At 40.9% G+C, this 24,952-nt stretch overlaps 2 protein-coding genes across 8 annotated transcripts in view; one reads left to right on the top strand and one right to left on the bottom strand.

Annotated features, from left to right (window-relative positions):
* rg (A kinase anchor protein rugose) overlaps positions 1 to 24,952 on the bottom strand; it is a 130,601-nt gene that overhangs the window by 13,451 nt on the left and 92,198 nt on the right. For all 7 annotated transcript variants that reach the window (XM_017910635.1, XM_017910632.1, XM_017910634.1 and 4 more), the window contains 3 exons: positions 9,836 to 9,953; positions 6,285 to 6,387; positions 3,255 to 3,370 (listed from right to left, as the gene is read on the bottom strand). In XM_017910635.1, coding sequence (XP_017766124.1) covers positions 3,255 to 3,370; positions 6,285 to 6,387; positions 9,836 to 9,953 — 337 coding nt within the window. The remainder of the gene's footprint in view (positions 1 to 3,254; positions 3,371 to 6,284; positions 6,388 to 9,835; positions 9,954 to 24,952) is intronic.
* On the top strand, positions 22,400 to 23,629 carry LOC108555117 (protein mab-21). Its single transcript, XM_017910637.1, has one exon. The coding sequence runs from the start codon at positions 22,532 to 22,534 to the stop codon at positions 23,627 to 23,629; it is 1,098 nt and encodes a 365-aa protein (XP_017766126.1). The 5' UTR covers positions 22,400 to 22,531.

Consider the following 24,952-nt stretch of genomic DNA (forward strand, 5'->3'; position numbering starts at 1 on the left):
GATCAAAATAAACTAATATTAATTATCGAAACGAACAAGATACAAAAGTAGACATATACTTAGCACCACGTCTGTACGGAGGGATGTAAAAGTGCGATAATAATGATCGCCATAACTTTAACACGCTGACTAACGCAAAATGGAAAGAAAAAGAAACGATCGATATCAATCGATGGAACAAGAAGAATAAAAGTAACCTAAAGAGAGTAAACTTATTACTCGTGTCGTGTTACACAGCCTTAACACCATCTACCATCCATCGGCGAAACTACTCTACTGACAAAGAAAGTAATATAAAATAAATTTCTTACCAAATTTTTTTTAAAGTTTTTGTGCATTCCCATATGATTGTCTTTCCCATAAATTGATACAGCAAAAATTTGTTAGGAACTATAATATCTTTCAATCCGGTCACGGAAACCATAAGATTGAATACATTATGGTTATCGAAAAGAAAAGTTTTTCATTTTTTTTTCGGGGACTGTGACACAAACGGAAGGTTCAATCCACGGAAAACCTGAAACCGTGTATAAGTATTTCACAGCGGATGTTTGTTCATTCTAATGTAGAATTTAAACGATACAATCGTAAGTACCTATTGTTCGAACCCGAACTTAACGAGTGGAGAGTCAAACGATGCAAAGAGATATCTTGACCGATGTCACAATACAACCCACCCTAGACATTGCATTCCATTTTGTTTAAACCCTATTTTTCACCTAGATCTGTCTTAATACATATAAACAGGTTACATGTCGAACGAGAAGAAATTAGTCGAAAAATGACTACTGACAACCAGTTTAGGTCCCAATTAGATTAAGACACACAATAGGAAGCCTAGTAGGGATACATAATAGGACCTATCCCCGTACTTTTAAAATTCACTAATGTATATAGCAATATATATAGTTATACTTATATTAACAATTATACAGATAATTAAGTTATATCCGTTTGTGAATAACAATTAACATAGGCCTATTCTCCCAAATATGTACTTTCAGTCTGATATACGCGATATCCTCATGAGTCCAGAAACTGGGTGTCAGTAATTAAAGTCCAACGCAAACGAAAAATTTCTCAGACTTCATCCTCGACCACACACCCACATAACCCAACGCTCTTATTAGCTCTGCCCGTATAAACACAAACAAAGGTAAGCGATTAAAAAGAAGGCAGAAAATTCTCAAGCGAACAATTAATTAAAGAAACCCTCCCCGGAGAGTATCAGCAGAAAGAACACCGATGGACCGGTGGCGGCGTAGCCGGCGGGTGAGTACACCCACGCGGACCGGCCTCGCATCGGGACACGCAGCCTATCGTATTTACATCGGCCCTACTGTCATTAATTTTTAATAAACCGATGCGACCGAGCAAATAAACAACGGGACCGGATCGCATGCGGGAGCCTGGCCCACGGGACCGGTTCGTTTTCGCAACGTGTTCTCCCGCCGAGCCTTGCCCAATTGCGTTGCGCGCGCAGCCGCGCGTGTCCTCCGTCCCCACCGCGCCGCCGCCGCGCACCGCAGCGCCACCGCCGCGCTTGCCCCGTCCGCGGACTATTTATTCGCGCAATTAATATATAACGCTCGTAAATACACGGACGCCCCCCGGTGTCTTGCGGCGTTTCTCGTCGATATACGAATAATTACGCGTCCACGATGATCCTCGTCATTAGACGGCTGGTCCAGCGCGTGGGCAGCAGTAAATTCTGCGTTTACATAATTCGCCAGCTGAACCTCTCTTTTTACGGCCGGCGTTTAAACTGTTCGACGGTTATGGGTAAGAACGAGGTTCGAGTGTGCTAATAGAGTGAGAGATTTGGGAAATTTGTGAAAGTGGAAGTGTGAAGGTTTCCGGTCACTGGAAGTCCGCGACTGGAAGAACTTTGGGAGTTTGAAAATAGGGCAACTTTCGGAAATTGGAAAATTCTGCAAAACTATCTGATAAAAATAAATACACTATAAAGACGTCTATAAAGTCTCGTCAACCCTTCCCAAATACGAAACAGATCTCCTCCACATACCCCTTCCCAAAAAAGAGGAAAATATCCTTCAAACTCTAATTATGAAAACTTTCCCTTCCTCTTTTTGAACGCATCATTATCCTCAGGGCGGTACCATTACTGTCCGTCAAACCTTGTTCTACCACCTCACCAAACCCCAAACCCTAAAACTAGTACCATTCTTATGACGGGCATTCTCTGGATGCTACCCGTCGAAACGGCTGATCAACGTGATCCAGTGAAAAAAAGGTAAGGGGTCCAACATCTCGAGTTTCGTGATTTAGCTGGCGACGCGAGCTCACAAAAGGGACGGCGGATATTAAACCGACGGAGAAACAAAGGCGCGGCTTCCATTCCGCGTGGGGAAGCGGAGAACGCCGGTCCCTCGGGAGAGGATTACCGGGGCCCACGAGCTGGGGATTACTCGTATGGGGTGGCTAACGGAACACGGAGCTGATTGAGAACATCCCTAATACGTCGCGACAGATTCCATCCGGCCATATACTCTCTGTCCTCTTCTAGCCACGCTACTGCTACCATTTCGAGCCTTCTGTCCCTTTCTAGCTCGCTCTACCGCGACCATCGGCCAGCCGCAAACGTCGCATTTTCTTTCCGCGACTGGTAAGCCGATATGATTTTTTTAGCCTAACAGCACCCTCTTGTTACGGTTACTATGTTAGGCTGAAACGCTGGACAGGGAAGGTTTCGTCGATATGGTTTTGTGGAGAGGCATCGGGTGAAAGCTTTTATAATTTGTAATATTCGAATTTCCTGCCAATTTCGGAATTAATTTAAATTTGTAGATATCGATAGGTGTCGGTTTGCACTTTTATCTTGTCGATAGGGTCGAAAGAATTTTCGTAGGTAGCAAAATTTTTAGCAATTTCTAGATTGCTTTACTTCCTTCTGTAATTAGAGGAATAAAAGATTGGTACTGTTTAGAATGTTATAATTATTGAAGAAAAATTCTTAGATGGTTTTATTTCTTTCTATCATTTGAATAAATTTATGCTGCCTTTAATTGTTTGAAGTTTGATTGAAGGTTGAGGTGCGTAGTTCATTTGAATGATAGGATGAAGATGATTAGAAATGGCAATTAATTAATGGCGAAATTTCGTTGTAGTAATTACTGAATTTACTATAGAAATTTAATTTGAATGCTTACAACCTTTAAATCCTTTAATCCTCCATAATTTTTTTTTTTTAATTTCAGAAAGAATGGAAAATATGCAAGGAAGTTCCTACTTACCAGCAATAGTATTCAAAAACATGAGGTACTCGAAATTCGATATTTCCCTTCGCTGCCATTTTTGCGTCATGTTGGAGTTCTTCATGAGCTGCCTTGGAGACATCATGGACGCTTTCCTGCAAGAAAAACGTAACTTTCAAACCCACCTCTCAGGAAACTCGTCTATCAAACTGTCTGACAGACGAATGTGACAACCCCAATGATTAAAATTGTTAATAATAATTTCGAGCTCTGTGGATACTCGTCGTCGATGACACGGTTATCATTATCCTAGCGTTGATTATCCTCCAATCACCGCGCATGACGGTGTCAGGACCGGTATAACGGCTTATTTATGACTTCAACGTTGATACACGTCGCGAATATACGACATATGAATTAATACCTGTCTAACTAAGTTTACGCTATCATCGGTTCATCGAGGTTGCGGTGGTAATCGACTAACACGAGTTTGCAGAATGCCATCTGCAAAAATTGTCACGCAGGATAATAGATTTATTCGAAATTGCTGTCAACGTGTCAAATTTTTTTTGACCGGTCGAAATTACGATGAGGAGGAATTCTTAGAATTCAATTCCTAATTGCATGATGAAAAGGGCGCAGTGAAACCCAGAATGGGACTCACGAGACGATTACGAGGACACTCGGCCTCGATTTGTAAAAGCTATTGCACCAAGATGCGGCCCGGTGCTTTACGTTCGCGCCATAAAATTCAGCGGCCGCGTTTTACGAACGCGAGGATCGCTGATTTAGGATTTATACCAGAGACTTTAATGGACGGTATACGGTGGACGACATTAAGGGTGGACGACATCCGACCGCGGCAGGATATATAAATTCTGGCGTTGCGTGCATGCGCCAACAAATCTTGAGGATCTATGAAAATCTTTCTACTCCCATATAGAAAGTCCACCGCGAGTTTGCCCGTGCGATTATGGGGAAAACTGAAACGTCCAGCAGGTTCGAAATTTGAAACTTGAAGGAGAAATTTTGAAATGTTGAATCCGAGTACGAAAATTTTCTAAAATATCCTGGTTCTAACCGTTTACACCCCATCCACACTTCTGCAACGATGGTATTACTCCTCAATCTATTTGATTTTCCTTCCACTTTGTTTGGAATTTATTAAAAATCAAAGATTGGAACACTGGCTTACTATCCTACGCACAAAAATCTTTCCTGTGAAACGTTAATTGATTAACTTAAGTCAGAAGACTTAAAATTCCCATTTAATGAATCTAATTCCATAATTATAGTTCCTTGTAATCGAAGAATTAAAAAATTTATATTTTCTGAACTGTTTTCTTTGTATTTTGCAATTTTTGTCCCAATTTTAAGTAACTATCAACTTTCCATCAATGACTCCTTTCCTACAGAATTTTATTTCAGATTGATCGGAATAGTAGAAGCGACGGGCCATGTGCTGATCATTTCTTATAATGGTGCAACAATAGATTAGACATACTAATCAGTCGCAATCAGAATATACAATGATTTCGTCATTATAAAATACACGTGACCAATGACGCTAATTTTCAAACTTTTGCTTCCACACTCCAATAAGGTTTATACACATACTATATACATGACCTCCACTTATACAAAGACATTTACTTCTCACGACATTGGGATAAACGTTGCTTTATCAAACAGAGGAAATCTAAAACCCGATACATCGACGTTCACCATCTCGAGTTCAGACTTTTTCCCTGATCGAGGACATCGTCGGTGGATCGTTCTCCATGCGGCTTTTCCACCTCGTGTTCAATCGCAAGGAGAATTTATTTTTTCCCGAGAAGATGGTACGAAGCGTCACGACGCGGATGCACCGTCCTATACACCGGCGGATTATTTTTGTTGGCCAGGAATCTTCCTCGGATCAGACGTCCGACTCGGCCTCCGTATATTTATGGCCGGGGTATCCTTCTCGTCGGCCCTCCTCTTTTCTCTTTCTGTCTCGTTTATAGGAGTGCTTTAATGGATGGATCGAAGCGCGGATACGCGGACCTCTGTTCTCGCCGCCTGTCCTTGTCGATGCTGAGGGAGCATCAGGAACGGGAGAACGGAGAATGCTCTTCCTTCTTCTGGGACGCGCTCGCGACGAGAACGCGAGGATCTTCGTGACCATTCCGACCAATCTACCTGACTAGTTCCTTAATCTAGGCTTTTTCTTCATTTTTCATATACTTTGATTTTGTTAACGAATTATTTGCCGGTAACTGTTATTTATTAATCATTATAGTCGAAACACGATACGAGAAAGTCTACCAAAAATTCCTTTTTGTGAGAGACTCTTAAGAAAGAATCAGTTTACAAACAATTCCAAAATTAATTAATATGCAGTAACTTAGACTTTCAACAATAGATACCAATTTTCTAAGAATTCACGAGTGACTATTACATACTTAAAAAATTCGTAGAAACAGTTAGTTTCTAATACTAGTCTCGTCGCCTATGATAATAAGTAGAACTATGTATAGAACTATGTCAAAGGATGTAATTTCAATAAGTTATCGTTCGAAGTATATGGTACCTTTAACCTAAATTCAACAAAATTAATATCATAATTATTATATAAAAACAGAAATAACCTATATGACTTAATAAAAGGATGTCATTTCCAAAAGAAAATGTCGTTTGAATTCCGCATCAGTAGTCGAGGATTAATTAAAAATCTACAATCTCTAAAACCAGTCTAAAAGCAGCCGAATTTGAACAATAGCGAGGTAAAGTACAACATCCAAATCATCTGATCGGAACTTGAGAAACAAAGCAACAAGTCCGCTGACACAGGACATCCTCGCGATCGATACCCGTTCAACCGAGCATTTCTCACTACCCGACCACGCTGCCCTCTACCGTGCGATTCATCTTAACGTTTCGTTCGGATAAGAAACGAGGGTAGATGCGAGGGTCCGATCGCGAGCGGAATCCCACGGAAGGGGACAAAGAAATAAGCGAAGGAATTCGACGAGCGTGTTCCCCATTCTGGTTCTCCGCGGATCCAGATGGCGCAACGGAGTTCCTTACCTAGTCTGCGGAATCCCGTATTTGATGCCCACGCCGACTCGCGGTAGCGCCTTGATCACCCTTTTCACCGTCATCTGGTCCGGGAACGCGAACAGGATCGAGGCTGTGGACAAAAAGGCGTTAAAGCGCGGATTATAAACGAACCCAATCCGTTTGACGGGCCGTGTGTCAATCATTCGGGGAAGGTTGGCAGGCAAGGACGCCGTTTCTTGTACGCATTGCAATGGCGAACCGTTCTTGTTGCCGGATGGTAGCTCACGCGGAATCGTCCAGGGTGTTACTGGCTGATTGGTTTCTACGAATTGGCCTGGGATGATGTATAGCAGAGCTTGGAAAGGAAGTGGCGATTTTTTGACGGGAATCAAGTGGCCAAGTAGGGAGCGAAGGGGTTGGATGTGTGATCGAATTGGAACATATGTGACTCCTTTAGCTCTCTGCAAGCGGAATTTCGATTGTGAGAGAAAGAAAATTGTAATTGGCTTTTAAAGATCGGTTGATTTCAGGTGTAGTCATGGTGTAGAGGTGGAAATAAAAATTTTAGAAATCGCGGAATCTTGTGTATTAAATTTGAGTTCATTTAAGAGAGTATGTAGAACTTGATTATTCGTTAATTAGATCTAAGTTTTAAATTTTGTCGTAATGTTTATGCAAAATTAATGTCAATGAAGGATTAAATGAAAGGTAAAATTTGTGTTTATCTTCTTTCCAATATTGACCATGTTTTTAAAGGAAACTGTGCCAATTTGATATCATTCCTCTCCTTTATTTTAACCAAGAATCTGAATATTAATAAATATCTTATTCAGTATAATATAAATTTTGAATGTTCTATATGCATACAAAACGTGAATACTCAGAATCCTTACCTAATTAAAAATCCTTTATAGCGAAATGAAATTTTTACATAATTGTTTACTCAAGGAATCTCCAAGTCTTTGTTCCCTCTTTGAAACAAAATTAAAACCATTAATGTTGCAAAGTAAATTGTTTTCATTCCCTCTGTACCAAAAAGACCATTATACTCCGTGACGTTATAAATTACCACGATAAATTTCACACGCTTATTTCTGTCAAATCAGGGGAAATGAATCATGGAAACGGAACCTCGTTGCTGGACACGCGTGGTAAACGTATTTAGAACGTAGTTAGTTAAACGTGGAAATATGAAAAGGAGTGGGTACGCGGATGGACTTAATTTCACGGCTTTAATAGCATCGCTGAAGCTCCCTCGAGAGTTCAAAGGGTAGCGTGCAAAGAGACGGTTACCATAAATACTTGCTGGTAATTTATGTAACTTCGAATACAGGACTAGTGTATACGAGTCGGTCTTAATCAAGCCAGAAGGATAGTAAAAGGCACGATCACAGAGAAGTCGCTGAGAATCAAAGGATCTTCTGACCCCGTTCCTTCCACGATCGAATAAGGAGAACCTTGGTGAATCTTGACTTCGATCCTTCCACGTGATTAATGTCGTGGGTTAATTTATTAGTGTTCCAATGAATGAGCACGCTTTAGAAAAGTAGTGCTTATGAAAACAGTGAATGAAGCAAAATTTATTCGATGCTTCTTGAATGGATGTGTCGTGTATTTAGAAGCTAAACTTGGTTGTAAGACTGAACATTAATTCGGAATACCTTGTGATACCTTTGAATCTGAATTAAATTTAAAAATTGACTAACCTTTTGAGGAACAAATTTATTCAATGTAGGAAGAGAGAATTTGAAAATTTTAACTATTTATAAAAAGAATATTTATTCATGACCATGTCCTATCTTATTTAAATATTATTTAAATTATTGTACTTGAATTCAAAACAACTCATATCAAGAAGATAATATTAAATTACCTGAAAATATTCTAAAAACGATGCTAGTCGATTTTTTTATGATTTTATCTACTCATTCTGAAGTTAACAATTCAGGATACAAGTGTTCAAGTACTTTCGTGAGCTATTACTACACTATAGTCATGATCCAACATCGTATGAATCAAGTATTAATTGGACAATTTTTGCTTAACTTTATTTATCCTTTCTCTAATTAAAAATTCTTAATCATCCCTACTGAGCACCACAAATATCATCTCCCATAAAAAGAAATGGACCACAAATTTTTTCTCGAATTTTAATTCCAGACCGAAAACCATCTCTTAAATACCTCCAAAACTTCCATAGAAGTGTCTCCGACAAACAAACTCGCTCGTATATCTCTTTTCATCGTTCAAGGATTTATCACGACGCGATATGATCCAACAGCGCGCCACGTTAACGAGGACGACGATGTAAAAAAAAGAATTACCCTGCTCCTAGTAATTTTTTTAATGAACGACGGAACAGGCGCGGATGACATTCCGCCGGTTCATCGAAAGTCCTGGGATATCAGATTAGGATCAGTGAGAAGGTAGGAGAACGTCGAAACGTGAAATTTATCTGCGGCCAGAAGAGAAATAATCAGCGGGATTGCGGGCCCAACGGGGCTGGCCAGGTATACTGGTAATTCCATGGCGCGCTAGTTCCAAATGCGCGCGCACCTCCCGACGAACCACGCAACGACAACTATATTTCAAACGAAACGCCGCGTAGCCCGGTGCTTCGACCTCGAGGAATGTTTTAACACCTCTGCTATGAAATCAAGATAACGAAGACTCCGTTTACCTTTTCTATTTATCGATATGGTCCCTTTTTGTTTCTGTCTACTTTTCATTCTATTTTATTGTCCCCTAGGAAATGCATGGTTATGAGGTGTTTCCTCTTTCGAGTAGAGAAGGTTCTGGGAATGGTAATTAGCGTAATTAATAGTAGTGACGTCTAATAAAGCACGACAATAATTCTTTTCTTTGTATTTGTATCTCTTGTAGTGTTTCTTCTTCTATGTTTTTATCGAATTCATTGAGTAATTAATGTAACCAGTAGCAATAAATTCTAGTATAATTGCTGTTGTTTTGAAGTGTCTTACGGAAAGTAAAAAGCTTCCTTCTCATGGTATTAAGGATTTCTCGATTTTGAAAAATATTACTTTCTTTTATCACTGTTAAATTAATTCTATTTCAGGATTTCAAGATTATATTTAATAGAATAAAGTATCGTAACAAATTCTCTATAGTAAGTTATTTGTTCACAGCTGGTCCAAATTCTAGGCTATAAGATGGTATTATGAAATAATAATTTCAAAAATTTTTTTCTTTTCAATTTTATCACAACGAAACCAATTTGGAGAGATTTGGATCACAAGTCCGTCTACGCGGGTTTATTCGAAAGGTAGAAGGGCAGCAGGTGTAGTTGAGATTGGTCGATAAATCGGCGGTGAAAAAGGAGAAAAAAAAACAGATACTGCAACGCGGAGCAGATATTTATTGCGTAAAAAGCAAACTGGATCGCACACCTCGCGGCGCGCTCGGGATTCCGTTTCCATTTTGCCGGATTAGATCACGCCGTGTGAAATAGCGCTGCGAGGCACGGGGCGGCCTAGCAAGAAACGGAATGCAATGCCCGCCCGAAAAGGGCCCCGCCGCCTCCGTTCGGAGAGCAGAGCAAAACGAGTCGCGCGACTTACTTCGACTGGCCAGGAAGATCTCGATGGCGACGTTCTGCAGGAGATAGCGGCGCGAGAATATCGCTCGAACCTCCGAGAAGTACCATTTTCCGTGCAGATGATCACAGTACTTCAGCACCTGGAAGTTTAGAAAAGTACGAGTGGTTAATGTGAGTGGTTGTAGGAATCTCGAGTTTGAGATTATTTTATATTTCATAAATTAAAAACGATTTTGAAAAGGGGGTCCATAGCTGCAGGGGCCATTTTTGGTAAATCGTCGTTGTTAATATGGGTGTATAGCTATCTCAAGTTTGAGTTTATTTCATATTTTATGATTACGAACTTTTTTGAAAAGACGATCCATAGGTTTGTGGGTCAGTTCTTGGTAAAAAGTCGTGGTTAATATAAGTGATTGTAGCTACCCCAAGTTTGAGTTTATTTTATATTTAATGATTGAAGGCTTACCTGAAGAAGGGATTCATAGATCTCCGGGCCACGTTTCGTTGTATTATTATATGCATATTATATGTTCCAAGATGTAACCATTTTCGAATTGAGTAGATTAGCATTTCTAATTTTGTTAAAAAATAATTGCATCTAAGTAGATGATAAACGTCCATATACTAACTAGCACGAAGGAAAATGTAAATTACTTGTGCCACTTGTGAAATTCGATGTTAAAATTATTAAATTTACTGTCTGCAAGATCGTAATTAAAATTTCGTGAATGTACTTATTTCGAAAATCATAGGAATTCGAGATAATAGTTAAGATAAAGTTGGATAAATATATAAATATGTATTAGACATTACTCCATAATAAAATTCTGCTACGAATAATGCATTATGCATGAAAGTCGATTAAAAAATTGGCAAATAATAGTGTGAAATACATCTAAATATATCTTGTGCAAGACAGGTTGAATAAGATTTCGCATAACTCGCTGATAATTTAACGCATCAAAAATGTGTTGCGTCTTCAACTGTAAAATGTAATAAATAGTTTCCGACAGATACGCGCTGTAACTCATTTAGAATATAATCAGCTTAATGTTCATATTTCAACGCTCATTTAACACGAAGAACACTCGCTATAGGAAGCCATTCTTCATGGAACCACTTCGGCCGCGAATCCGGTATAGCAAATCAAATGCGTTATACTTTACTGGAATCTCTCTTAATCACAGTCTTAGGAAATAAACATAAATAAACGCCTGTATCTTACAAGATTGAAAATTACCAAATTTAAAGTTTTCCTCCTCACCTCCGAAAGCTTTCGTTTTATAAATAATGTTTTTCTTGATTTCCATACGAAACTCTTTTGAGAACAATGATACTAATACAGAATCTATAAAGTCTATAAAGTAGTCATCACAGACTGAATAATTGCTATTAGAAATCCAAAATCCTAGGTTTTGTAACTTTTGAACTTCCTATGGAAATTGCACACGAACTTTCGAATCTCAACTAATCGATGAAGTTACCAGTTTATCATGATTTCTTAGTAAAAAGTCCATGGATTCTTCTCTATAGACGTTCCTCCTTTAAAACCTTATTTAAGTATCCGTTTTCAGAAACATCTAAAACCTATTCAGACTCTTAACCTCTGTGCAAAGTTCAAAATTTGATATTCCAAAAATCATCACAGCCTACAGACTTAGTGATCAAACTACAAAATGCATCAAGCTCTGCATAAATCTTCGAATATTCACCTGTCAATGAAGTTACAAATGTAACATCACCTCCTATCATAGAGCGTAAGCATTTTTCCCTATGAATAATTTTCCTTCGTCAAAAGTCTCTCTCCAAAAGCCTTCAAATCTCACGCAAATTCTCAACCTCTTCCTAAAGTTCAGAATCACTTGTCAAACATCTCAAAACCTAACATCCAAACAGCTACTATATCAAACTCAGGAGTCCAGCCTTAGAACAGCACAGGAGCCAACGACACATTTTAATCTCTTCACTTGACTCCATTTTCTATTCTTTTGTATTAATGGGAATAGAATGGGAAGGAAAACCAACTCTTTCTGTCAAGTAATTAACACTGATTCTACGTCTACACCGGTGTTAGGTCGCACTGCTTCATTTGCTATCTATATATCCAGTTCATTCTATGCCTAGCTGTGACACTGCCAACCAAATTCGCATCTCTGAAAAATTGCATTAGAAAATGGACCAGATGGATGCTCACACCTTCGAGGACCGAACTCCCGAACGCCATAGAAAATTTTCCAAACGAGATCGAGAATCTAGTCTATAACCCCTGAAGCCAGAGGAATGATCCGACTGGTATCGAAGAGGGACAAAGTCAGGGTGCGATCGCATGGCTGACCGTAAGTATGCAAGCTGGATGCAGTGAAGTGTGATGTGATATAGTGAGACCGGTGCCGGTCGCAAGATGGCCGTCATGGTAGGAGGAGCCTCCTGCTGAGCCGAGAATCGATCCCAGGACTTCGCGGGCTTGCGCTCTCGAACGAGTCGTGAACAACTCGTGGGCGAATAAAGGGGGAGGCAGAAAAAGGACGAGGCTCCCGGCGGTCGGTCGAGCAGGAGGGGTCAGAGGGGCGATTCGTCGGGCCCGGCTAACAGGCCTTTTGATTTTTCCCCGCTTAACGAGCAAGCCGCCGCGATGTCCTTAAGCGCGGCAAATGAAATTGCACGTGATATACGCAGAGAGGTTAGGCCACATGGCTCACCTCGAGAGTGACATCTAAAGTCATGGAAACTGTCGATGACGCGGGATTGTCGAGACATCTGGTTTGGATAACGTGGACGATAATTGGACCGCTCTAGTCTAACTGTTTATTTTATCCTTGTTCTGTCGAAAAGTGAGGAACTAGTGCTCTTGGGTAAACATACGTGGGTATCATATTTGGCAACATCTATTAATCATCGGTTAAAACTGATTAGTCGTGTTTAATTCTATAATGTGTGGTGATTACGTGTATAATTGTATTAGTTAGCTAAAATAAAGATATAGACGACACGTCGCAATTATACAAGAAATCTAATCTCTGTAAAATCAAGTAGAACACATTCTGCTTGATGGACAAATGGACATGGACAAAGAGAGGGTGCTAATAGAACTGCATTGAATTAAAATTTCTTTTTTCAAATTCTAAGTGTAATATACCGAGTATAAAAATAAAAACATATGAACAAATTCCTGCATAAGTACCGAACATGTTAAAATAATAAAATGTTGAACAGGTACCGAGGAAGAGTGTTCAATGAACGAAGTGTAAAGTAATGAAATATTTATACGAAATACAGAAATAAATTGATTTTAAAGGACATCGGAGAAGAATACACACAAAGAGCGACAGGAGATCAAATAAACATGGGAGAAGACATTAGGGTGCAGCGCACGCACGACGAAATCTAATTACAAGCACATAAGCGGGTCGAAAGCTCCAGGGACCATAAATGTCGCGTCAACTCGAGAAGATTAAATAGAGCACGTGCTGTTTGTATTAATAAGTCATTAAAAGACTTCGTAATTTTGTTACGTGGTAGAAGCTATCGCTACCGTGAGAATTTGCAGAAAGCAACAGGAAAGATAAACAAAATTTTATTTAATCGACATTTCATGCGTCAATCCCATTTTCACAAATTTTGCTATATACCAAATTTTATGAGCATATAATTAATTTCATTTTCAATTGAAACGTGAACAATTTCATGGCATAAATTGTGTACGATAAAGATTTATTCCTCTCATATTAATAATAATAATTGTTAAAGAATTAGGGAAAATTGTATACGTGTTGGTGAATTATTTAATATTAAATAGTGCTCAATATATTTTAAATATTCTCGTATACAGTTGATTTTTCGCACGATGGCAGGCTAATTAACTAACTCACTATAACTAACGTCATGAGCAGTGGTCCTCGCTCCCCCACCACCTAATTATCTTAATTCCCAGTTGTCTAAATAAATCGTGGATACAAAATAATAATAATACAGAGAAATAAATAAATTCTATTCTAAGCTAGAAACTTAAAACCAATGAATTGTTTAAATTACTATTTATGCAATTAATTAATTTTACTGTATAAACATCATATCGCAAAGATTTCTCCATATAATAATAATAATAAAAGACAAATAAATGTTAAATTAGAGACCCGAATCATTTTGGAAGCGTGTGAGAAAATGTTCCGTGGTGGAATCCAGTGGATTCCATGCGCGAGATTGGAAATGAGAAGTCGGGGGTGGCTGCAGAGAGCCAACCCCTAAGGACGATTGCGCAAGCTCTTCGCAAACACTGGCTGAAACTGATAAGGGTGCGCCGTGATACAGAATTCATTATTTGGATGGTTGCAATCTGGATGCAGATATAACACGTATGCATGCAACTGTATTATCTCACAACGTCAATGAACACTAGATCATTCTCGTACTATTCATGGTCTCTGGGAACACGCTATAATATCTGGGAATTTTACGAATGATCGAATCTCTAGCGAATTTGAGGAAAATCACGAAGCAAAAATTTGTCTAAATTTATTTCGAATTGTTCATCTCGAATATCAATTGAATTATTCGAGGGCTGTATAAGTCCCGATTTATTTCCATGTGATGAAAAACATTTTGTAATATAGGATTTTTAGAATGATTCTACATTAAATCAACTTTTTATATATAGTTCAAATATGTATAATTTCCGAAATTAATTAAAGGTTTATTTAATGTAGTATACGCAATTTTGAAATAATTTTTTTGGATAAAATTCAACGTCAAGGTAGTCTGTACATATCACAGAGTAAACCCTACACTATAAATTGAGAATAATCACCAATGTCACAATAAATAGACATACAATAAAATATACCAACATTCAATTATTAAAAATCTTCAACCGACTTGACTTAAATAAAATATACTAAAAATAAACCACACCGACAACCCCTAATAAAACCCACATTGATTCACAAAAATTCCGCCATCCGAATCTAACTCACCCTCCCACTCTCGTCATAAAACCAATGACCTCGACTTCCATTACCAGCATCCAAACAAACTCACAAATCCCCTCTCCCGCCGAAAATAAAGAAAGCAAAACAAAGATCATTCAAAGATCGGGCACTCCGGCGACAGCCAGCTATAAACCCAAAACACGTCGTCCTCCCTGAACAGGGAGACGCGACCAAAAAGTGAGTCGTTAAAATAACAGAGACACCCCTGTTCCGTCGTGTCACGGGGTGCCACGGGTCTCGCGCGAGTAATATGTTTACACGTTCGATGAAGCGTCCGCGAGAAGAGAGACAGAGAGAGGTTAAAAAAGAGCTGCAGCCCTCACTGAGTGTCAAGTAGTGCGCGATTAGTGTTCCCTGTGCGGCGTTCATCTCTCAGATGGAGCGGAATCGTGCCTGCGCAGCGGCGCGCCTCGCCCTCGGCCGCGACAATGGGCGTCCGTGATGTAACAACATGTGTCGCGTTCACAGGCTCCCCTGTATACACCATAGGGCACCGTAGTATGGCAGACCACTTAGCAGCCCGCCGCCCGGTATACAACAAACAGATTAAGCACCGGACAATAACAGACCCCCCGGCATCCTAGCTAGCCCTCGAGCACCCTCGGCCTCGATCCTTCTCGTGGCGCGCGATCCACTCGAAATCACGATGGGCCCTCGAGAGCTAGGCAGGATGGTGGCGAGGATGGTGGTTTATTCGATTCGGGGCACACACGCGCCACAGTCGCCTGATCATTAATTATCTGCGACATTCAGGGAAGAGGTTAGAGTTGATCTCTGTTGGAGCTTCTTCGGGAAAGATGGAGATCCGAGAGTGGGATGTTGGCTCGTTTTGTTTTGGATTGCGACTGGATTAAGGAATTGTGGAAGTGGATAAATGAGACTCATATTTTAGAGTTGTACTTGGTTTCCTTGTTTGGTATTCATTGACTACTCGACTGCCCTAACTCCTATGGGTACTGCAATTGGGCTGAGTTGACAAATCTAGATTTATTAGGTGGTAATTGGTTGGTATTGGTTTGGATTAGGGTGGATTAAAGAACAGTGCAACTGGATAAATGTGAGACTTATATTCTAGAGATGTATTTGGTTTTGTTGTTTGATATTCTTTGTCTACCAGACTGAGCTAGGCTGAATTAGTAGATCTGGTTTAATTGGATGTTAGTTGAGTGGAACTGTTTTGGGTTACGGGTAGATTAGAAAGCAGTGCAGCTGAATAAATGTAAGAATCACATTTTAAAATTGCCAAGTGTTGATTGGCTAATGGAATGGCAATGTACTATCCTGAATTAGGAGATTTAATTTAATTAAGTGGTATTTTAGTGGTGTTGTTTTGGGTTGGGAATGGATTAAAGAGTTATGAAGTGATTCCCAAACATTCAAGGAGGTACTCATACCAGCGTGACAAGTACCTCAGCGAAATTTCCAAAACAGACACGTCTTCACCCCCGTTGTAGCGACCCCAGTTTCGTGAACGCGCCGGCTGATGCGTCGAAAGCGTTCGAGGCCATCAAGACGATCCGCAACAGCAATGAGTTATGCGCGCCACGTGCGTGTTCTCATACCTTTATTACCGTATCTCGCACGAGATAACGCATCGCGGCGTCCGACGCACAAAGGCTCCAGGTGATGCAGTTGCCCTGCTGCTCCTAATAAACGTGCAATCGCTACCAGTGAGACAAAACACTACCTATGCCGACCTGCATCGCATTTTGCTACTTCGTGTCGGTGCTGTTTGAAGCGAGTCTTAAAACTGATGCCAGGTTCTGTGTGAAAAATTATTGTAAATAGAGGATTCGTTGGAATAACTGGGCTAAGTTTAAGTATCTATGATTAAATCTGTATGACCGGTAATTTCATACTTCATAATGATTATTGAAGTGACTACTACATGTTCGTAATACTATTGTGTGAAATATCTAATGATTGTAAAGCAACAAATTCTTTTTAATTGGAAAATCTGACAAAGCCTATGACCAAAGAATATAAAGGTGGTCTCAGTAAATTCAATTTACTTGAAATTTAACGTCTGTCAGAAGAAAATCACATTTCACCAAAGGAAAAGTGTCAGTGGACCTAATCAATCTCGATGAAAATATATTTACTAGTCAACATTTAGCATATCTGTTATTCCATGACCAAAGAGTACGAAAGGAATCATAAAAGAAGTCTCAGTAGAGTTAATCAGTTTCCATGAAAATCTACCCATCACTCGATGCCTGTCGTCAATATATCGTGCAAAAAGCTCCGTTCGTGATCAGAATATCTTGACTCGGAATGTGAATGCCTTTCTCGTCGTCAGCCTCGACGAAGATAATTGGACAGAACGAGCCGAGCTAATGGCGCTCCGTACACGTCCAACGACTACGTTTCTTCGTCCGATGGACCCATAGAAGCATGAGGATATTGCAAAACAGCTCATAACGCGATCCATTTCGACAGATGCGATCGAATCGTCGTTCGTTTTGGACCAGTGGTTCCGTCACCGGCCCGTGAACCTGCGCTCGTAACGCTGAGGGAGAACAGCCATCGACGTGTTGATAATCGAGTACGGGCCACATTTAGCCGATCATCATGTGTGCCTTTAAGTTTTTCGATGAAGATGTCGCGCAAAGTAGTATTAATTCGATGAGGCTCGTTCGGGTAGGTGATTTTGTCTGGCAGGTGGATCTCGTTAGCTCGAGAACAATTTCTTTTGGTGGAACATTGTTAAGGGAAGATTGGTGACACATTCGAAAGATGCTGGTGAGAATTTAACATTAGGAAGATATTTTCATTGACGTCTTTTAGCAATAGAAATACCATTTACAAATGGAATTAGCATGATTCAGAATTTATGCTGGAGGATTATTAAGAGGAGAATAGTCATTGGTATATCCAGAAGACATCAGTGGATATTTTGCACAATGGATTAAAAATAGATACATGAGAGTACACTAGTGATATTAATTAATTAATTAATTATCAACGCGATTTCTAACCCCTCATATAAGAAATTAAAAAATGGTCGTCTAATGGTAAGAGAGAGAGAGAGATAGCAGCAACACTGCCATCTATTGAGACCGATAGTTAATAGTTAGTGCAATAATCTATCTCGATCAATAATTATGGCAATCGAATAGGAATATCAATAACGATTTTATCTAATTCTACCACAAACTCAAAGAATACTCAAAGAAGTACATGTACTTCAGTATATCTGCACCAATCTATACACTCTTCTGCAAAGTATAACATAACAAGCAACACACTGAGCCTAAAACGGAACTGGGTTTCCTCGTCACGGTAGTTTCACGAAGATCTTCGACCTCTGATCCATCGTACGTAACTTCCTTGGTGCATCATGGTCTCGTTCATCCAGATCGAATCGAGAGATCGGCGTCTACTCGTGTCATTAACCAAGGAGACCGTGAAATACGCAGTGAGCCTCTCCAGCTCTGCCGGCTGTTTGGGCTCAGCGACTGAAACCCGGATTATTTAGGGATTACGCGAAGATGTTCATTCGAGCTGATTTACAAGGCCGCCTGTACCTTGGCAGGCTGCTTCTTGCGATGAGAGAGACTTATCGTCGTTTCTATGCGTCAGAGAAGCTTGTACAATGAGACGCCACGCAATAGGAGGCTGACGGAGGCTCTTATACCTGCCGCGTAAACGGAGACTTCGTAGTGGGGTGTTTTGGCAAAACTACGCTTGCCATAGATTGCTCTTTTGGGGCAGCCGATCTTCCAGGGCCCGATCGAGACATTAGATATAGCCGAGTGGAGGTCCAGTCGCCGGAAACGATCTTAGAAGCTTTTGCTCGAAGGCCTTCGTGAACTACGAGAGTGCTCTGCTGAGAGCCTTTGTTTAGTGTGAGAATTGGAATTAGGTCGAGTTGAAATTTCCGCTTTAGATACCTGCTTATGTAAGACTTTGTATACCTTGCCAGCATTTGGATAAAAATATACAACAGTATTTCTCGCTGAATCGAACATGAAGCGTTAAATATCAAAAAATCAATTACTCAAAAATATTCCACCCAACGAATACAAGTGTTGCATCACTTATGCGATGATATTCCAATTCGAATTGACATTTCGAATTACTATTTGAACAAAACTCAAAATTGGTTTCATCAAAAGTGACTGCATTGGAATCAATAATTCTAATGTTGAAACACCCAATTACTGTTCACTCTTCTTCACCAAATCTATCCTTCATCTTTTCCCACGTGACCAAGAAACGCACCATAGCGCCACCGTCCGAAAGACCGTGTCAACTGACGTCATCTGGAAGCTGAACCCCGGTTATCTCGTTGGTGTACAAATAATTCAGATGATAAACGAATTATGTCGAAACGAGATGATGAAAGGCGCGTTTAGGGCACAGGCCTCCGCATTAATGCGAGAGCTGACGTAGCAGAACGTTTGACCCTTCGTTCCTTACGCAAAAGGAGGGAAACAAAGAGACCGCGAGTGAGACAGAGAGGGTGAAAGAGATGCACGTGCTCGGCTCATGAATCAAGTCGCATTAGCGAGGGCATAGTAGGCCTGGTGGGCACCGATCCACCACTCCAACTTCGAGTAGATTGGATTTCTGAACTTTATTCGATTATCCAGCAACGAGGCGGATCTGAGGCGAGCAGAAGAAACGCCTTCGTGCATGGAAAGTAATCAGTGGTAATGGATTACTTCGCTTCGTTTCGTTTCGTGCAACGATGTATACGGGATCGGTTGGAAATCGGGATTAAAATTCGTTGGAATATATACATATTATATTAATCGCGATATCTATTATGTAATAAGCCAATTTATTCATATACTGTCACGTGATTCGTGTGTACTCACTTGCTTTGTTGTTCATCTCTGTTTCTCGATCGAACTACCGTGCCATTAAGAAGTGTATATAAGTTTAAATATAAGCAAAGTTGATTGTGTCTCATATAAACCATATTTCCATTGATAAATAAAACGATATTAGTTGTAGTAAAATTATTACTATAGGTTGTTGAACAACAGCTAAGTTACGAGTTACCAGCAGTCGATAATGAAACGAGAGATAAACAACCGATGAGCAATCAATTACAATTACAGTTACAACGACATCTGCTATATCTTCTTCGTACACTATGTGTCTTATCTAGACATTAATACTTTTGGATAAAAAAGAACGTTCTTTCTGGAACCACGTGATTTGTACAACCCTACTCTTTGCTATAATCCGTAATAAAAGATTGGTATAAAATCTAAATTCCTTGCTATTCGAGTGAAAAATAACACGGTGTTTGAAAGTAAAAAGTTAATTAATTATTTTTTATTAATTACATAATAGCTAACTATTTTATAACTATTTTTGTTTACATATGAAAAATTCCAGGCACCCTTAATGGTACAATGTTCTGGAATAGGGTCCATGACAGATTTTTGGAATTCAGTTCGTTGATTTATTACGTGATGTCAGAAGTTTTTGAGATTAGATATATTGTTAATAAAATTAGAGATGAAAGTAAGATTTATGTTAATACTTCAGCAGTCAGAATTGATAACCACGATATGTATATTATTAAAGATATTAAAGGCATTTTAGTCACATACAAGTACTCTGGGCAAAATGTCAAGACATAAATTGAGATTAAAGACGGACAAATATAAGTCCAGTGGTCCAACCCTAACCTTAAATGTAAAAGAAACTAAACATCCTCGACTTTTTACATACATCACGTACAAATTCCCAAATGCTCAAACCCCATAACCATAAGCATCCCTTCCTACCTTTCATCAGTATCCTAACCTAACTCAAAGCTACGTATTCCTATTCACCGAATAAACCTTCTTCAACATGTCGCTAGATTTCCCCGATAACAAAAGGGTTAAGAAGGTCAAAGGAGAACCCCGAAGAACCTCCTGGACCATGACTCGTCATACGGAATCTGTAATCTCTAGAATCTCACGGAACGTTCGACGTATGGGATATCTCGGTTGGTTATCGGTATTTTCGGACACAGGTATTCGCGCCGCGATCTTTTACGATCAACGCATAAAAGGCTACCGGAAAAACGGTATATTTCACGACAGATCGGTATTTCTTCCGAATGGCGGTCCGCTAGCTACTCTTATTCAGGAACATCTGCAGCGCGCGGTCGCCATGTTGCGACCCGCGAGGGCTGCTTTTTCATTCGCGAGCGAACACGAACCTTCTGCTTCTTATTCGAACGTCGAACATTCAAATGACCCTCACGATGGAATTATCGGCTCGAACGATCGTGCGTGGAATCCTCCCGTGACCCCATCGCTTAGACAATACCTTCTCGCGTGGCTCGCATCTACCCTAGGAATTTATTTACGAGAGAGCCGATGAATTGATACGTCGTACCGAGGCGCATCGATGTCTCCTTGACATTAGCAACTGGCGAGCACGTGAGAAAGAATTATGGTTCTTCCGACGTATTTATGTGTCTGCTGTTCGACAGCGTGATTGCACGCCAACGTTCTTAATGCACGCTGTATGTGACTTTTATGTTCACTCTCTCGCCATGTAATTGTTCGTGGTTGAATAGTGTGTGGAGAGTGTAAAAATTTAGAATGGAACAGGTTAAGTGTTTTAATTAGGAATTCATGGCACATGCAGATCGTAGTAGCTTCGTATTTTGCATTTTCATTGAGTAAGTACATGAGAAACAAAAAAATTAAGTGTAACATAAAATCCCGTAAAGGTTTCAACTGATGATCGTGAATCGCATTCTAAATACAACACTGTGAGTTTTTTGAAACGTTACTACTTCACAAAACACAAAACATTATCTTCGTATACGTAAAAACGCCCAAACCTAATCCAAAATCGCCATCCTTAACCAGGTTAAATTCTCCCTGAACTCAGCGAATCAAGTACTCTGAGCCCCAACACTCATAACATCCGAAACCAATTCATTATCCTCTTCAAAATTTCTCCACACCCAAACTTCACGGTTTCATCAGCGACACCTATCCCATTACTAAACGCACCCTAAACTCCAACGAACGTTTTCAAACAGATACTTCCGTCAGATCGATGCAATTTCCTATTCACAATTTGCACAGTGCCATCCTGAAGAGTATCACACTGTCTAACCCCATAGATTGGATCCACCCTGGCTGCGTGTCCCCCGTTAACGACGGAGGAAACCGCGTAAATAACTAAAGCGGGATGAAAAATTGGACGGATCGAAAGGGCGAGAAGTCCGCGAGGCGCGATGGTGTGTGCGCGGTCGCCGTTCGAACCGCGTGAGATAGAGGAGGAACAACAGGGGGCGTGGCCGAACCGCGCACGCTCCACGTGACCCTGCCGTTCCGGGAGGCGGGACTTGGGAATCGGCGCACAACTACAGGAGCAGTGGAACGGGTTGGTGGTCACCGGTGCTCTCTCTGTCGTCGCGCGCGCGGAGCACCTCGAGTCGCGCTCGTTCCACGTACAACACCTGCCGCCGCCGATCGCCGTGCGCTCCTGCACGCTTTGTTCGTCCTCTCAGCCGTAACTGCTTTTCGAAAGTGCTGTCCTCTTATCGTCGTACTCGTCACCGTCACCCTGTCATCACCGTCGTTGATTCTCCTGCCGATCCATCGGACTTTCAGGGAATCGAGGAAAGGTAGCCGAGATCATGGATAGTAAGGGCGAACTGGTCAAGGTGGCTCGAGTTCACGCGAAAGAATGAGGCTCGTCGGTGTCGAGGAAGCTACCATAAGGAATCTTCGGGGTTATTGGTCGGGAGACACGAGAACAACATGCTGCTGCCTCAGGACATGATGGCAGCCCAGTCGAAGATGTTGTATCAGATGAACAAATACTACGGCGAAAGGGTGCAAGCTCGTATGGGCCAGGTACAGAAGACCATAAGGGAAGTGTGCAAGGTGGTTCAGGAGGTTCTGAAGGAGGTGGAGGTCCAGGAACCGCGGTTCATATCTTCTCTGACCGAGTGCAACGGTCGCTACGAGGGCCTCGAGGTGATCTCGCCGGGGGAATTCGAGGTGGTCCTCTACCTGAATCAGATGGGTGTGTTCAACTTCGTCGACGACGGCACCCTGCCGGGCTGCGCGGTGCTGAAGCTCAGCGACGGACGGAAGAGGTCCATGTCGCTTTGGGTTGAGTTCATCACCGCCTCTGGCTACCTGTCGGCGCGAAAGATCCGCTCGAGATTTCAGACGCTGGTAGCACAGGCTTGCGATAAGTGCGCCTACAGGGACTCGGTGAAGATGATAGCGGACACGACGGAGGTGAAGCTTCGTATCAGAGAGAGATACGTGGTTCAGATCACGCCAGCGTTCAAATGTTCAGGCGTGTGGCCAAGATCGGCGGCGCATTGGCCTATTCCTCACATACCGTGGCCTCATCCGAACTTGGTAGCCGAGGTGAAGACAGAGGGGTTCGATCTGTTATCGAAGGAGAGCGTGGCGCTCCAGGGGAAGCAGTCTGCCATGGAAGGCGACGCTTGGGTGCTGTCCTTTACAGAAGCTGAGACTAGGTTATTGCAAGGTGGCTGTCGCAGACGATGTCTGAGTATTTTGAAAACGTTGAGAGACAGACACCTGGATCTTCCCGGAAATCCAGTGACTAGCTATCACATGAAAACCTTGCTGCTGTACGAATGCGAGAAGCATCCCCTGGAGACCGAGTGGGACGAGGGTTGTTTGGCAGATCGTATTAACGGGATCTTCCTACAGCTGATATCCTGTCTTCAATGTCGAAGATGTCCGCACTATTTCCTGCCTAATCTGGATCTTTTTAAAGGGAAATCGCCTAGCGGGCTGGAGAACGCGGCCAAACAGGTGTGGAGACTGACGAGGGAGCTACTGACCAACAGTCGCGCTCTTGAAAAACTTTAGCCGATAGGGATATTTCCTTTTCGAGCTTTCACATGGAACAATGTAATAAAGAGAAAGAAAGAGAGAAGCGAGTTGGAGGATTCGGTGATTCGCGCGGAACACGGCTTTCAGGATGCTGCTTTCGCGACGGTTCTTTGCCTGCTTTCTACCCTCGCAAACATGGAAAGTCTACTTTCACTTGCTATTTTCTTGCACGAGCTTCGGCTTGCTAGGTTACGGGGATGGTGTAACGAGTCTTATGACCTTTACTGTCACTCCTGTTCCCTCCTATCTTTCTGTTCCTCACCTATCTTATCGGTTCTCTAGCCGTGGCAAGAACGAGGTTGAGTCGAGCGTTGGTTCTCAGTGCAACGTTCCGTTTCAGTGCAATATCGTACTACCAGTGTTTCGTTTAGCTCGAAGGCAATTGTTGCTAGGTTTACACGTCGATTTCGTATAGTCGAGGAAATTTGTTTGAACTGCCCAGTCCGGTGTCAATCGAGACGTCCAAGGAATAGACCGGAAGGTGTATTTTATGGGAAATAGTTATCGTGTTCTTTTATACGACTGAAGCTTTCGCTTGGAACGGAATCTCCTGCTTATTCACGCGAGCCAAACGATTTGTCTATGTAGCGTTGAAATATGCAAGCGATTAATTAAGTATCCGATTAATTACTCTTACTCGTCTAATGGCTGATGTGAATCGTCGTGTGATCCGTTGTCGTTAAATTAATCTAATGTTTATAATCGGCTAGCGATCGAGCTGCCGACGGTAGCTTGACCACCATATTGTTGTATGTACATACTTTTTTACATTATTTAAACGATATTTATTTCTACTCAAATCGCTGTTCGAACACATCATGTAAATAATTAATAAACGCATTTCGTCTCATAATAACAGCCCATGTGATTCATTCGAATGAATCCTGCACGTATTAAATCATTCCAAAATTCCTGATGCAGGCGTACTGCTATTGTATTATTAATTACTATCTCAGGTATTCAGTTATCTCTGATGAAAGTAACTCCACGAAAAAGAAATTTAATTGATCTAAAATCATTTGGAAATTAGCAATTGACGAGAAGGTACCCAAATATTCCTAAGATTTTCTCAACTTCCCAGACTCACGCAATTTTATAAAAGTAACATAATACTTGATATTATTAGTGATCAAAAAAAATGAAACAAAATTAACCTATAATCACTAGGAGATTAGTGATATATCTTCCACAAAGATCTTAATAACAAAGTATTCAAATATCCCTAAATTCACGTGATAATCTTCGTTTGTCAACTACAAAGCTACAAAATTCCCTGAATCTCCTAACTAAATTATTTCT

The sequence above is a fragment of the Eufriesea mexicana genome, unplaced genomic scaffold (assembly GCF_001483705.2).
Source record: "Eufriesea mexicana isolate 0111107269 unplaced genomic scaffold, ASM148370v2 scaffold76, whole genome shotgun sequence".
NCBI classification, from domain to species: domain Eukaryota; kingdom Metazoa; phylum Arthropoda; class Insecta; order Hymenoptera; family Apidae; genus Eufriesea; species Eufriesea mexicana.

Coding starts and splice junctions, on each gene's coding strand:
- LOC108555117 (XM_017910637.1), top strand. CDS start 22,532: ATGCTGCTGCCTCAGGACATGATGGCAGCCCAGTCGAAGATGTTGTAT.